We start from the raw sequence: 15,960 nt of genomic DNA on the forward strand, positions 1-15,960 counted from the left end.
TCTAAAGTATTTCAAGGAAACTGTGAGCGGGGTTAGACATTCGTAAACCACCTTCGGCCTCGTTGTGGTTGAGCTTAGTAGCATCCCTTCCACCGCTTCTTTAATGATGCCTACGCGTTTTTAGATCGAGTAGTCATATTTCTGGCTGAGTTAGAGCTCTTAACAAACAGCTCCCCTCTAACTCACGCTCCCAGCATTAATAAAAGCTCACCAGACCACTGCGAAGAATGAGTTCCTCACTCCAGTTCTCCTTTGTGGGTATATGAGTGATGAAAGTCATAAATTAGGCAGAATGCGGAGCACAGTAATTGGATTTGCTGGAGATGAAGTCGAAACTTCCGGCACAGGTTGAGTATAGGATTCAATGGCAGAGTCATTATTATAAAAAGGTCTCTGCATATGCTCCGCCTGACTAAAACTAGACAGATTTGTCATATGACTTGAAAATTAAATTACTTTATTTGAAACTGAGAACTTCGCTTTAAATAACAAAAAGCCCATGTTATTCCTTATTCCAGATTTTCGAACGACCCTATCATGATTCGATATTACTGCCACGCGGTTGTCTTTGCAACTCATCAAACTCTTCCCACCTACCTGTGGAATACACATCCACCAGTCGTGATTTGGAGGTACACCTTACGGCCATCAATATGACAACGCTTGATGATCCGGATGCCATAAATTTCGAAGGAATGTTTGAATTCATCAAAGGACCGTCCAATTGTAAGGACGGACGACGAAAGTTTGGACCAAGTGGCACTATACAAATGACATTCGGCGATGTAAGTATAAGTTGTGGGGTAGAAATGAAAAAAAAATGTTTGGAAATATTTAAAAACAATTTTGTTGCCTTTAATTAGTTGGAGTGCCGCACACGACCTTGGCTTATAGAACCTTCCAATGGTAACAAATTTCTTTATGTGCGCTTAAAAGCCATATTCTTGCGTAAGTACAATCCGAAGAAAGCAATGAATACCACTGTGGTGGGTACAAGCTCATATCGATGTGAAACTAAAGCTAGAGCTGTGTTGACCACATCGGAAGGTGAGTAAAGTAGTGTTGGAGAATGATACTATGAAGTGGAATACAGCTTTTCGGAATGTTTTTCAGTAGAGGGCAGGTGTATTTGAGAAAAGAGTAATTCAAATTCAGAAGAGGGCAAATGAATTTGAGAAGAGGCAAATTTGTTTAAAATAGGGCAATTAAATTCAGAAAAGGGAAAATGAATTTGGAAATAGCAAATTTATTTAAAAGGTCAATTCAAATTCGGAAAAAGGAAAATGAATTTGGGAAAAGCCAAATTTATTTTAGAAAAAAGCAAATCAATTTCAGAAAAAAGAATTTAATTTAATGAAATGTATTTAAAAAATTTATTTCGAATTCCGAAAGGTGAACTGAATTTAAGAAAAGGGCAATTGTGAGTACAGTAGGGACAACTGGAACCCAAAAAAAGCAAATGAAATTCAGGAAATTCAATTTTATTTTAGAAAGAAGCAAATAATATTCAGAAAAGGATAAATAAATTTGAGAGAAGGGAAAAAGAACTGCAATTAAAATTTCAAAAAAAGGAAATTAATTTGAGGAAACCCAAATTTATTTTAGAAAAAAAAACCTTCAAATTCAGAACAGGAATTTAAATTTGAGAAAAGAACAAATGAAATTCAGAACAAGATGGTTAAATTTGAGAAAAGGGCAAATGTATTTAATAAGGGCAATTGAAAATCCGAAAAATTAAATATAAGAAAAACTAAATTCATTGAATTTATGAATTCGAAAAAAAATGCGAAATTACATTAGAAAAGAGAAAATCAATTCAGAAGAGAAAAGCAATTTTATTTTAGAAATGAGAAAGTAATTTAAAAAATGTATTTAAAAGAAGGGAGGCTCCAACTGAAAAAGGGCAAATGAAATTGAGAAATGGAAATTTTATTTTAAAAAGCAAATCAAATTCAGAAAAGGAAAATAAATTTGAGAAAAGCGTAAACTCATTTAGAACAAGGACAATTAAAATTCGGCAAATGGAAAATGAATTTGAGAAAATCTAATTTATTTCAGAAAAGAGCAAATCTAGTTCAGAAAAAGTCAAACGAATTTGAGAAAGGGCAAATGTATTTAAAATACGAGCATACATTTGATTTTCTCAAAACTTTTGTGCTCTTCTTAAATTTCTTGAACGTTTTCTAAGTTTTGTTTGCCCGTTTTCCAAATATCTTCGCCCCCTTCTGAAATGCATTTCCTCTCATCTCAAATCTTTTTGTGTCATTTTCTCAAATACAGTTGGAAGAGTTTAAGAATGAAGCTTGGCATAAATCACAAATTTTTTTCTGCTTTTTAGGTTTAACAATCACCGCATGTCCACTCTCACCGGACTCCAAAGCCTATGAGTTTGTAGAAATCTTTAGCTCCGGTTGGAATGAGCATCCCATTTTCTCAATTGCAAATCGTTCGCGCGCTATTAGCGTTGAGTATTTGAGACCGGAAAACGGTGATTTTACATTCAATTGGATGGAATTGGTTCCTAGACCAGTATTAAGCATAGCAGGTAAGTTCAAACTTAAATACTCTCAAATTTTTGCACAAACTAAATCCGTTTTCACTTTTCACACTTACAGAAGACTGTCAGTACAAGTGCTCTGAGTTGAGCGCTTGTGTTAATGCGAGCGTTTGGTGTGACGGCATCGTACACTGCCCTTCCGGTGACGATGAGGCTTTCCTACAGTGTTCGGCCATTATGAAACTGCCTACTGAAATATTGGCCACTTTATGTCTCATCATTGTTTTGTTGTGTTGTGCATTCGCCGCTTTCGCATACAAGTGAGTACTAGAAAGTTTCCGCGCGTACCTCGATCACTGCCAAGAACTAAACTAAAATATCTAATTTAGACGTTCTGCTTTATATTTTAGAAAAATTAAACGTAAACTACGCGGTTCATCGGTGCTACAAACTCGCCTCAAATCGTTAAGCTCCATGGATACGGCCGTATTGGATGAAAAAGAAGTGATTTGCTGACAAAGCGACAATTCTGTACGATATGTTGAGATCGATCGTGTGACCACAGTCTGACCACTTTCGTTCGAAGCTTTGAAAATTGTCGTACAGAATTGTGCCACGGAATATTTGGAGATGTTGAAAATGAAAAGCCTGATAAGAATTCATATATTTATTTGAATGTAAAACTACAAGCAGAAAACCAGCAAAAGATACAAACAACAACAAACTAGTACGTTTACGACCCGATTCACCTGTTTTTATGCATTTGAATTTTATTCCAAACAAAAAATTTCGTATGTAAGTTTTTACCCATGTATACCACACTACTATTGTACTAAAATACTACTAATTATTATGTATTATCATCCTAAGTAACATGATCTCTGTAATGTTTTTGAAAAGAGTGCGATTTGGAAAACGAACACTATACTTTTTTACTTCTAGTTTTAAATCATAAAGTAACTAAAAATGTGCTCATCGAATCCAACATTTTTCAATTAGTCAAATGTGTATGTATGTGTATAAAATCCTATATAAGCCTATTGGTGAGGCAGAGCCGGAACCACCAACGATAACTCCAAAATATTCAGTCTCTGGCTCTGTAGAGTTCCAATAATCAACATCAAGTTTTACATCGATAACCATAACGCCTTATAGGCTGAAGATCAAAGGTGATACACGTTTCTTTCGGGGTTGCATTAGAAACGTTTCTGACTTACAATAATTTAAGAAAAAAGTTCTGTGGATTTTGTAATTGAAAATATGCATGCAAACAAATCTCAAAAACGTTTTCGAAAAAAATTTATGAAAATTTAAAACTTTTTATTTAGGCCTTTGATGTTCTGAGAACAATCAAATAATATATTGTAGCGCTAAGGGGGTCATGATTAATCAAACGGAAAATTAACAAACTTGCATCTTAAAGGGTACCCGTGCGAAATCATGTCTGAATACTATGCTATCTTGCTGATACTTTGGCCGTCTGGTGGACAAGTTCGCGCTGCAGAAGTTGTCACGATGAGCAAGCGAAGTAGATCCAGTCAGTATAAAAAAGATCGATTACGTTCTAGAGAAATGTATCTAACAAACTAGAGCAGAGCCAAGAAACCGAAACTCGTCAAGAGTAGCCGTATGGAATTCTTCTCATGCTTATATTTTCTTCAAAAGAGACCCATGGCTTCATCTTTCGTTATTAAAAACACCAGAGCTCAGCAACGAGGCCGGTTGGCGAATCAGAAAAGGAAGAAAGCGGTCGGAGCTGATGCCTGGGGTTCGGTCGGATTTGATGTCGCAAGGCCGAAAGCCCGCCTCCAGGCTTAGCAAATAGTGGCGATCCTGGTACACAATATTAAAATATCGAAAAGTCCCACAGCTCTGCTAAATATTGTAACAAGGAAGTTATTACTTAACCAAATCGATATAGCCATGGATATAGAGTTCAAAGCAGGGGCAACCAGTGTTTGCGTATCGGATTCGTCATCTACCTTGCTCTCTAGCAATGGGGAGAAGTGTTTCCTTTAGCAGTCGCCAATATTCTTTCTGCAAACAGTATACTAATTCCAGGAAGTCTTGTTGTTGTCTTGTTGCTTCGTCCCATCGAATAGGCGTGACCGATCACAAATTGTAATCAATGTCCTCTCACTCACACTAACATTTTTCGGTCTCACATGTCTTTCTCTCTACTTTGTACATCAGTTACTGGTTGTTTTTCCAGCTCGCGGCAACTCTATACTCTCCGCAGAGATGGTAGGAAAAGACTGAAACATGTGCTCCGACTACTTGGTTACATCGTTTGATCGAAATCTTCAGCTGTCTGTTGCGTGAGTAACTCTCCCCAGGCTGTCTTGGCTTGGTAATGGCGCTAATTGATATAAAGTCCTCTTAGAAAGTGGACATTCAAGACAGGGATGCTATACGTGCCAGCGACGACGACATGATCAACTTAGTTTCATTTTCTTTAAACAGAAGCCAAGTAGCTTAATGTAAGGTAAGGTACTGACCATTGTGGGGCATTTCATATCTCGGTATGCTGAAAACCCCCGTTTTTAGATAGCCGCTGTTTGCTTCTGTGAATGAGAGTACTTGATCGGGTCATGACATCCCATGATCTTCCTGTTTTGGCATGCCCTTCTCGTTTCCTGTGTAGTGGTGATGTAAGCATTTGCCCTCACGAAAACATCAATCAGACGAGCATCGAAACCATCGTTTGCAGGTGTACTGACATTTCAGGTGCAAGGAAATCTAATTCAAGGCCTATTGTTTAATTTTTAAGTGGTAAGTTTTTAGGCAGACCGTACCGCCGGTATATTTGAAGTCATTTAACCTACGGGGGAGAAGGCGCAACCAATATTTTTAACGTTGGTGTATCCCACAAGATGTTTTAGACAGATATACACAAGTCTAGAACTAAGTAGTTCAAATATAGCAAAAAGAATTCTAGTTGAAACATGGTAGTGAAAATAGTTTTATTTTCGTCGAGAATTGTTCTGAGCTCTCATGGTTTTCATCGCAAGTGTCGTAAAGTACCAAATTTAAATTAAAAGGTATTGTGAGACTGTGGCCTCTCCAGTTTGAGCGAAAAATTTATTTTGTACAAGTTTGGCGCTATCCGCACTAGTTGCAAATCATTTAGAAAAATCTAGTTCTTAATTAGTATTTTACATGATAAGCATGGTGTTTCACTACCGGGTATATACAAAAACATACACATTTATAAAACAGAGATAAAAATCATAAATCCATAGTATGCAATACTTACATACAGACAACAGTATAAGTAATAAAAAATCATAACTAAAATTAAGTAGTGATAACTAACCTCCGGAAATTTGAAAACAAAAGAAAAATTATTGAAAACAAAATTTAAGTTTTTATAAACTCATAAATAATCCCAGCATTTATTATGCGACGCACAACAGAAACAAACATAAAATTATCTAAAAATTAGAAATGTTAGAAATCAATAAAGCTAATAAAAACTAAAATTAATAATCTAGATCTAACTATAATAAAGAAACATACAATTGCCACGGTGCTAAATACAAAACTATAATTATGAAAATAAAAATCACCGTTAAAAACAGCTAAATAAAAAATAAATTGTTTTAAAAACTAAAAAAATCATGCAACATTAAAATAAAGGGGGCATATTTATAAACAAAATTAAGAGGGTACCTGAAGTTAGTTGCAGCTTTTTGATAAAATTTCCCAAGGGTCATGATTAATCACAAGATGTTTGCTAGGCTGACAAATTTTTTGACAATTGGAGGAATCAACTATCTAGACCTCACGATAAATCTTGATACAGTTGCCAAAAGATTTAACTACGCCATATATATAAAGCCAAAGACCACCGACACAATAATGCATAATACCTCAAATCACCCCCAAAAGCATAAAAATGCAGCATTAAGGCATTTGGTACATAGACTTGAAAGAACACCTCTTACAAGAAGGATATAAGTAATATATAACACGAGCCGGACCCGTGCGCATCTTGCGCAACCTATATACAAGTCTCTTATCGAATATCAACAGAAATCAGCTGTTCTATCAATCAATTAAAACTTACAGCTGCCATGTGGCGTATGGTAGCAGCTGTCGGTAATGCAGGGCAAATATTCACAATAGTGCCATAGTACAAATAGATTTCTTTGTGTGCTCACAATCGTTTATTTTTAACAAATTATTTTAATAAAATATAGCTAAACAAAAGCACTACGACCAAAACTGTCCAAAACTCGCTAATAGCTCGAATATCCATCTTTACAACCAAAACTTTATTTATCGATTTGGATTCCAAATAAGAGCGAAAAAGGGACCCGTACATAAAAATAGCAATTAGAAATAATATATAAGATTGCTGCAAACAACGGATATAAAAAAGCACTAGTAGATAAGCTCAGAAGGACGCATGGAAAACCAAAAAGGAATAACGAAAAGGAGAATAATAACACCTGAACGACTATGATATATACTGGAAAAACGACGTATAAATTGGCAAACTTCTTTAAAAAATTCAACATTAACACAGAGTTCAAAACATCGATCAATCTAGGGCGAAAACTAAGAACTAACACTAACTCAGAGGATCCGTTTAGCAGCCACGGCGTATAAAAGCTTACCTGCAGATGCCAACACAGTTACATCGGATAAACAAAACCGCAAATAAGAACGAGGTTTAGAGAACACATTAGAGATTACAACAAAAAACACGAAATCCAAACATTATACCAGAGTCTAACTTCGCGAACCACATGGTCTCAAAAATGAATGTTTTCCGCAAACATCAATAAAACAGTTAGTTATGGTCCTTCACATACAAGCAAAAGGCCGACGTCTGAACGTACTCGAAAACATGGAATTCTACAAACTAAAACATGGAATTCGACGGTAGAATATAAACGAACAGATAAACACAATTTCTGACACAATATTTGAGCCACAACAGAAAAACACACAACAACAAATAAAGATAAAACAATAAACGCACCAAAGCAGCAAACCCACAAAGAAAGTCAAACGACTAGAATTGCTAACTTTTACCTGCCTCAGTCAGTCACAAAAATCGAGCAGTAAAAGCCACCCTCGGTTCTGAATAAACACACAGCACATACACATAAATATACACCAGCATCAATTTTGACAATACCTGCTTATGTAACTACGAACTATAAATACAAGACAAACGACAACAACAGATCAGAACAAAAATCGGCACAACGCCAAAACCGGTTTTTTTTCGAAACCAAATTTGACAAGGGATCGTGATGATTTTTTCAGACAACAATCTATGCCCAATAGGTAAGCTTGTGGTAAAATTTGATGTTGCTAGCTGTTAAAATGAGACAGAAATGGGGCAGAAATGGCGTAAACCCTCTTATTGAACAATCGATTGTATGGGAGGTATATGCTATAGTGGTCCGATCCGGTCGATTCCGACAAATGTCGAATCCCCCATCAAAATATGCCTGCTTACTAAATTTCATCAGGATATCTCAAAAATTGAGGTACTAGTTTGCGTTCAAACAAACGGACAGCCAGACGGACGGACGGACGGACGGACAGACGGACATGGCTAAATCAGCTTAGCTCGTCCCCTGATCATTTTGGTATACTTATTGGTGGGTCTGACGGAAACGTATACATAAAAAAGGATTTGGAGCCTTGAAAATGAAAAAAATCGATTTCGACCAAAACAAGTCCCAAAAACCAAAAAAAAAATTTTTTTTAAAAAACTGTTAATGCCAACGTTTTTATCGCATAATTTTAAGTGGGATAGGAACTATGAGACAACTTCGTTTTCATCGGCAACACTTTTGCATGTTTCTGAAGAAACCCTTAAAAAATGGCGAAAAAATAAATTTTTTCACCAAAGCACTCCTCAAAACCCAAAAAAAATATATATATTTTTTTTTTTTTCAAAAAACTGTTATCGCCAAAGCTTTTAGCGGACAATTTTGAGTCGGACAGGGTATACATGAAAATTTTAAAATCAAATGAAAATTTTTTAAGTAGGTCATGAAAAAAACCTTAAAAATCAAAGAAAAAAAGTCAAAAAACTTAAACTTTGCAGGCTCGAAAATTATTTTTTTGGGTATGCTTAGTGGAACTTTTTTTCCTGAGCGCAAAACCTATCGAAAAATCGTTGGCGCGATATGGGTTAACTTTCGTCCATGCAAATCAACCCAGCTTAATGCATATGGGGTATTCCATCCCATTTCGACCAATTTTGAACCCGACCCCTTTAGAATTGGCTGAAAGTTTTTCTTCTTTTTCTAGCTTACGAAAGACGTTTTTCAGAAGTTTTTCAAATTTTTTCATCCAACTCAAAAAAAGTTATGAATTTTTAAAAAAACACCGTTTTTGTTTTCAAAATGCTGTAACTTTTTCAAAAATTGACCGTTTGGGATCTTTTCGGAAAAAATTCAAAAAAATGTTTAAAGTTTTTTTTGTAATTTTTGAGTTTTTCGAGATTTTTTGAATTTCGCCCTTTTTTTCTCATAAAAAACTTCAATCAATTCAGCAATCATCCCCACTAATCCCGGAGTGGGCCGAGAATTTTTTTTTTTTTTATTTAATTAAAAAAACAAAACTTTAAAATTTTTTTTGTATTTTTTCCGAAAAGTAAATTTAAAAATATATTTAAAAAAAAAAAAAAATGATCCCAAACGGTAAATTTTTGAAAAAGTTATAGCATTTTGAAAAAAACACCGTTTTTTCAAAATATTTAAAACTTATTTTGAGTTGGATGAAAAAATTTGAAAAACTTCTGAAAAACGTCTTTCGTAAGCTGGAAAAAGAAGAAAAACTTTCAGCCAATTCTAAAGGGGTCGGGTTCAAAATTGGTCGAAATGGGATGGAATACCCCATATACTTATTTGGAATATTCGGACCTCGTGAGGTTGTATCAAACGAACGTGTGCCGAATATGAATACTTAAACGGAAAAGGGCTTTCCGAAATTTCAGAATAAAAAGGGAAATACTCCATGTGTAACAGGACCGCACAAAAGCTTAACTCTTCTGTCAAATTTATGGCTGGTATATAAAGTTCTACGGCAATAACCCATTTTCTTTTTCTTTTTTGGTCAGTTCATTGCGGCTGCTGAGTATAGTCCCCATGTCGGCTGCCAGTTCGAAATAATCCTATCTCAATGTATTTTTTTTAAATTTCCCATTTCAGGATTTTTCACAGAGCGCCTTATCTCCGAGTGCTTTTCGTTAGCCACCATCCAATGAGTTTTCTAGCTCCGTATCACCCTCAATTCTCACGGGAATGCTCTGAATCATTGGCAAACTTGAGAAGCAGAGGTCGTGATATTTTTGTACATATGAGTTGTGATAGGCCGATGTCGCAGTTGTATTTCATTTAACAAGCAATGCCATCTATTTTTGAAAAAAGTAGGTTTATTAAAGGCAGCGTTGCCGAACTAAAGATAAGAAACTAAAAAGAATAACCAAACCAACACACCTTTTTATCAATTCACGAAATATTTAGTAGAAAATGAATTATTTCCCCCAAAACCTGTTAGCATTTACTAATAAACTACACTACTACTACTAATATACTACTACAAATACTTTTCTACTACAATTTTCGCTGAAGGGGATTGAATTATTCCCCGTTCTCCCTACTTCGTAAAAGCAAACAGTCAAGATTTTTAAATTTGGGAGTGTCAATGCTGTGTCATCATTGGAGAATAAACCTCCCGTAATTGAATCATGCTAAGGGTTAACTGTAAAAAATGCTTCACCTAACTTTGAGTGCCTGCCTAATGTAAACTATGAATACTCCTCAAAGTCATTACAAAACAAATGTATGTATTTTATAATAGAAAATAATAATTTGGCTGAATAACTGTATTCGTATGGAATGGACCAAAAAAGAAAAGAACAAATTGATAAGTGTGCAGCCTATGAAAAAGACTTTTTTTAACTGTTGTACTAGTTTTAAGGATTATAAAACTGTAACTAATGAAAATAAGTTATTTTAATTATATTGAAATTTTGAGTACTATACGTTTTTCTTGTAATTAGGTAAAATTTATTTTAAGTCTAATTAATAATTAAATTGTTACATGTGTAAATTTTGGCTCATAATCATTAGAAACTATTAACCCCTCAAACTCGGAGCGTTCATAACTTGAACTCATATTAAATAAGTAAAAAAATTTTAGCCTAAGATATATGATCATATAAGAGTCTTTTGTGACTCCGATATGATGGAAATTATGAGCTATATGCCAAAAGTGTTCAGCAAACAAAGCAACTTTGGAACAAATATGTATTCATATTTTAGTTTGAAAAAATTGTCTTTCATATTCTAGTTGAATAAAATTATAGGTTATAATTTGTCGTGCTGTTCCCATTTTCAATTGGCATGTACGCTTCTATCATATCATCTCCGTAATGACCGGCATTTTAACAATGTAAGTATTTGGAGCAAAACTGGCCTGGTTGATCTGTCGAGCCTGTCTTTTATTAGAGGCGACGTCGGTATGCCCTATACTTATGGGTTTCCTCCGAAATTCCAGTTTTTCAACCGATATCCCAAATCCGCCATGATCTAGCTAATCCCTTATATGAAGCAAATAAATGACTCCGAAGAGTCATATAAGAAGCAAATTATGAGCGGTCTATGAGCCTATTAGGAGTAATATCGGACTCTTATTAAGCTCATATAATGTTTTAAATTAAGCTCATAGCGTTAATCCACCGCAAGAAAGTAAATACATTCATTCCGTACTAATAAACTTATAACGAGCATAAAGTATCCGAATTAGGACTCCTTTCTAACTCTTTTTGGACTCCGAATGCTTGCTGGGAACATTTTTTATTAACATCGTAAACTAGGCATGTGTGAATACCACTGGTAAACAATTTTATTTCTTTTTACGATGTTGACATGACGCAATAAAACCAGACAATGGAGGTCAGTAGCACAACAATAAAAATTTGACGGTCCTCATAGTGCGGGCATGAATTTTTAAGCAGCAGGGAGGGAAAGTTTTTGGTACTAGTTTGCTACTTTTTACAACTCACATAAATAATGCAATGTGCGGAAAAAAGTCAAGCTCGATATATATCCACATTGCAAAATGGAAATCGAAAGAAAGGAGAAAATAGAAATGAGAAAATGGAGAAGGGAAATTGGAGATAATTGTTGGGGAAGTCGGAAAATTAAAGGGAGTGAGAGGATGAGGGATATTAAAAGAATAAGGGTATTGGTTCGAGGAAAATTAGGAATAACAGGTTAAGAGGAAGAGTAAAAACAACATTAGTAGGAGAATAAAAGCAATAGTGTGATTTAAACTTAGATAAGAACAACAGCAGGGAGAGTAAGAGCAATAGAGGCAAGATTTACGAAAGGATGAAAGGGATAGGGAAATTGCATGGGCCGGTTAAAGTAAAAAAGAAAAACGTAGAGGGGTTGAACTGTACAGTCGATAAAGACCTCATATAGACTGAACGCGTCCATAGTGTGAACGCAGAGGAGAGAGGAGTAAGAGAGTGAGATAGAAGAGGGACAGGCGAGAGTAAGATAGGAAAGAGGCAGGTGAGTAGGTAAAGAAAGTCAGAACAATGTCTTTCCTGGTTTGATCATAATGCCGAGCCACAATGAACTTTTTCATTTAGATGCGTTCAATGCAATGTTATGCATGATAAGTATATTGCAAGTAATTTAATGCGGAACGGCAGAACGAGCGACACTAGCGCCATCTGATATACAAAAGTTGGTAATCTTCAACATTTGCTTCGTGTAAAGCTTTGGCTTTGAGGGCTTTCACACTTTGTAAGTGAAATTATTTTTTCCACTCGTTGGTACTTTTCCAACGATTTTTACAATTATAAACTGCATTTTAACAAAGCACACGAGACAACAGTGCTTTGCGAAATTTTGCATATGAATGGGCAAGGCGAAATAAGTTTAAATTGCTAAGTCTGAAGGCCCTTTATATTTACAAACACAACATCTTGCGGGACTGTGGCAATGTTGCTGTGCAGCATCAGATTGCGTTGAAGGCAAAAGTTCATTGTAGCTCGGCTGGGAGTATTTCATGTTGTTCTAAACGTTTTCATGTACTGTTTAAAATTAAGATCTGATAAGCCACAACTTCTTTTTTGCCATCTTGTAAATATATGAGCTTTGATTTCTCGAAGAATCGTTACTGCAAAATCTCTTCCGTTATACATTTTTACGCGATTCACCTCATTCTGCTCAACGTTTACACAGGGTAAATGTTGGGTCTTGGGACCGTATACCGTCAATCCCGAGTTTTCGTATTACAAGCCTTACATATGTATATTCATCCTCAACTTCATGATGTTCTCGATCTTCAGTCATCTCACTGACGTCAATGGTCTGTTTCCATATTGCTTAGATGGTAACAACGTGATACTCTGAAGATCCAGCCATTCCGTGTGGTGGATGTTGTATAATGACAACTGTACTTGTAAACAGGGTATTATAACTTTGATTGGATAACTGCTGGTTGTACAGGTATAAAGGATTCGAGATAGATATAGACTTCCATACATATATCAAAATCATCATTATCGAAAAAAAATTTGATTGAGCCATGTCCCTCCGTCCGTCCATCTATCCGTTAACAAGATAACTTGAGTAAATACTGAGATATCTGTACCAAATTTGGTACACGAACTTATCTGGACCCAGAATAGTTTGGTATTGAAAATGAGTGAAATCGGATCATAACCACGCCCACTTTTTATATAAGGTCTGCGTTTGAAAAAATTGTCACCTTTATTTAATCAAATAACTCTTTTCCAAATTGATGTATTTAAATTATTTTTTTGCGGTATGCTTTGTTATAAATGTCAAAAATATTTTGCACACAAATATTATCTCTAAACACTTTTATTCGATTAAAAATGGCAAGCGAATTAGAAGTACGCGAACAAATTGTGCAAGTTTATCAATACCATCCTCAGTGGACTTTCAAAAACATTGCGAGGGATGTAAAAGTGTGCCCAAAAACTGTGTCAAGAGTTTTAGAAAGCTTTAAAGAGGATTTGGCTGTCACTCGAAAGCCTGGTTCTGGCAGAAAAAAGAAATCAGTGACCAAAATAAGAAGAATAAAATTATAACCAGTTTACAGAGAAACCGCAGTATTTTGGGCAGAAAATTGGCGCAGAAAATCGAATGATCCGAGTTTTTGGTTCGCAAAGCTAAAAAGGAGGCTGGTCTCAAGACATTTAAAGTTCAAAAAGTTCCAGACAGAAATGCTGTGAAGAACATTGAAGCAAAAGAACGTTCCAAAAAATTAATAACAAATTTTTTTCAAAAGTTCAGTTGCTGTATTATGGACGACGAAACTTATGTTTTAGCCCATTTTTCGCAGCTTCCAGGCCAAGAATTTTACACTGCAGACTCGCGGGGTAATGTGGATGTAAAGTACAAAACAAAAAGACAGTCAAAATTTTCCCGAAAATTTCTGGTTTGGCCGGCAATATGCAGCTGTGGCGAAAGAGACAATTTTTGTCACAAAGGGAACCATACACACACAAAAGTATGTTAAAGAGTGCTTGGAGAAAAGGCTGAAATCTTTCCTAAGACAGCATAAGGTTTCAGCCTTCTTTCGTCCGGACCTAGCCTCATGCCGTTACAGCAAATTGTCTTTGGAATGGTACTCAAAAAATAATGTGATTTTAGTGCCTAGAGATGCAAATTCGCCGAACTGCCCACAACTGAGACCAATCGAAAAATACTGGGCTTTGGTAAAAAGCGAAATCAATGTGAGAAATAAAGCGGCCCGGAACGCTGAAGATTTTCGGAAGAAATGGCGTTCTGCAACTCAAAAAGTAGGAAAAAGAACAATAAAATGGTAAATGGAAGGGGTGCCCGAAAAATTAAAAAATTTTACAAATCGAAAATAAATGAAAAAGCTTAAACATAAAATAAAAATTGCAACTGAATAAACATGTAAATATGACATTTACTTTTAAAATCGGAATACTGGTTTAGAAAGTTTTTCGTATTTAGTGATGGACAATTTTTTCAAACGCAGTCCTTATATAACATTTTGGAAAACATAAAAGAAACCTGATTATTTAGTAAATAATACACTTAGAGTGTTGAAATTTGACGTGTGGACTGATACTGAGTCTCTTGATAAAAATTTGAAAAAAAATGTTTAGATGGGCGTAGCACCGACCACTTGTGATGAAATCAATTTTACAAATATTATTAATCAGAAATCAAAAATCGTTAAATCTATCGTAAAAAAGTTCGGCAGAGAGGTTGCCTTTACTATAAGGAATGCTTTGAAGAAAAATTTACGAAATCGGTTAAGGACCACGCCCACTTTTATATAAAAGATTTTCAAAAGGGTCGTGGACGAATAAAATAAGCTATATCTTTGCAAAAAAGAGCTTTATATCAATTGTATTTCATTTCCCAAGTGGATTTATAACAATAAATAGGAAAAACTTCAAATTAAAAAAAATGGGCGTGGCACCGGCCCTTTTATGACTAAGCAATTTTTGTTTCGGGAGCCATAACTCTCAGAAAAATTAGTTCAGAATAGAATCATATGTATATGTATTATTGCGCAGCCTTTTAACACTAACACAAAACAAACAATAACAGCATTTCAGGTGTACAGCTGGGTATGTAATATTCGGTTTCACCCGAACTTAGACTTCCTTACTTGTTTTCTCTAAGAAGCGTCATAATTCTGCCGCAGTGAAATAATGCCCTCGGAATAAACGCCAACAAATTTAAGTAATCCCAGCGGGCCCCATTTCACGTAAAAATAGAAAATAGCGACCGTCGGGAACAGAAAACGCAGACCGCAAGCGTTAGTTTCATGCACGTTACTTAATGTTTTAAAAAGTAAAAAAGTATTTTGTATGATACTGAAAAAAAAATCAACACTGCAGACAAGCCAAGAAGCAACACTTTAATTTATTAGGGCCAGTTTTATCAAATGCGACTCCATTTTATAATATTGACTTCACCTGTCTGGTTTATTAGCGATTGTTGTTCAGTAATCCCATTCCGTTATTCGATGCCCTGGCTGTAGAAAAATCTCTCCAGCCCTTTTTTATACACAGCTGAGCAAACGGTATGTTCCAGCGGTATTAGCCAATCATTAAAATGATCATGGGGAAAAAAGCCATGTCCGTCAGTCCGTCTGTAAACACGATAACTTGAGTAAATTTTGAGATATCTTTTTAAAGTTTGTTATATTGGTTGCTTGGCACTCACCACCCAGCGCTATTTAAAAAGAAGATGTCATACGATGACCGCGCCCACTTTTCATTTATATAAAATTTTGGTAAACACCAAAAACGTGATTTTTCAGTAAATATGCAGGTACAATAGCAAAAATGCATGTGTGAATTCAAATAGCAGCTCCTAATTTAGGTTTTTGGAAATTTTTAAAAATTTTTAAACAAAATCAATTTTTAATTCAGTTATCACACAACTCGGTATACTGAT

The 15,960-nt window shown here is 35.3% G+C and overlaps 1 protein-coding gene across 1 annotated transcript in view; it reads left to right on the top strand.

Moving 5' to 3' along the window:
* The window catches only part of LOC137252021 (uncharacterized), a 490,237-nt gene extending 486,844 nt beyond the window's left edge, over positions 1–3,393 (top strand). Inside the window, exons 17-21 of the mRNA XM_067787158.1 lie at positions 519–785; positions 864–1,047; positions 2,339–2,545; positions 2,616–2,817; positions 2,908–3,393. Coding sequence (XP_067643259.1) covers positions 519–785; positions 864–1,047; positions 2,339–2,545; positions 2,616–2,817; positions 2,908–3,013 — 966 coding nt within the window. The 3' untranslated portion in view covers positions 3,014–3,393. The remainder of the gene's footprint in view (positions 1–518; positions 786–863; positions 1,048–2,338; positions 2,546–2,615; positions 2,818–2,907) is intronic.
* The last annotated feature ends 12,567 nt before the right edge of the window (positions 3,394–15,960 follow it).

The sequence above is a fragment of the Eurosta solidaginis genome, chromosome 5 (assembly GCF_040869045.1).
Source record: "Eurosta solidaginis isolate ZX-2024a chromosome 5, ASM4086904v1, whole genome shotgun sequence".
NCBI lineage: Eukaryota > Metazoa > Arthropoda > Insecta > Diptera > Tephritidae > Eurosta > Eurosta solidaginis.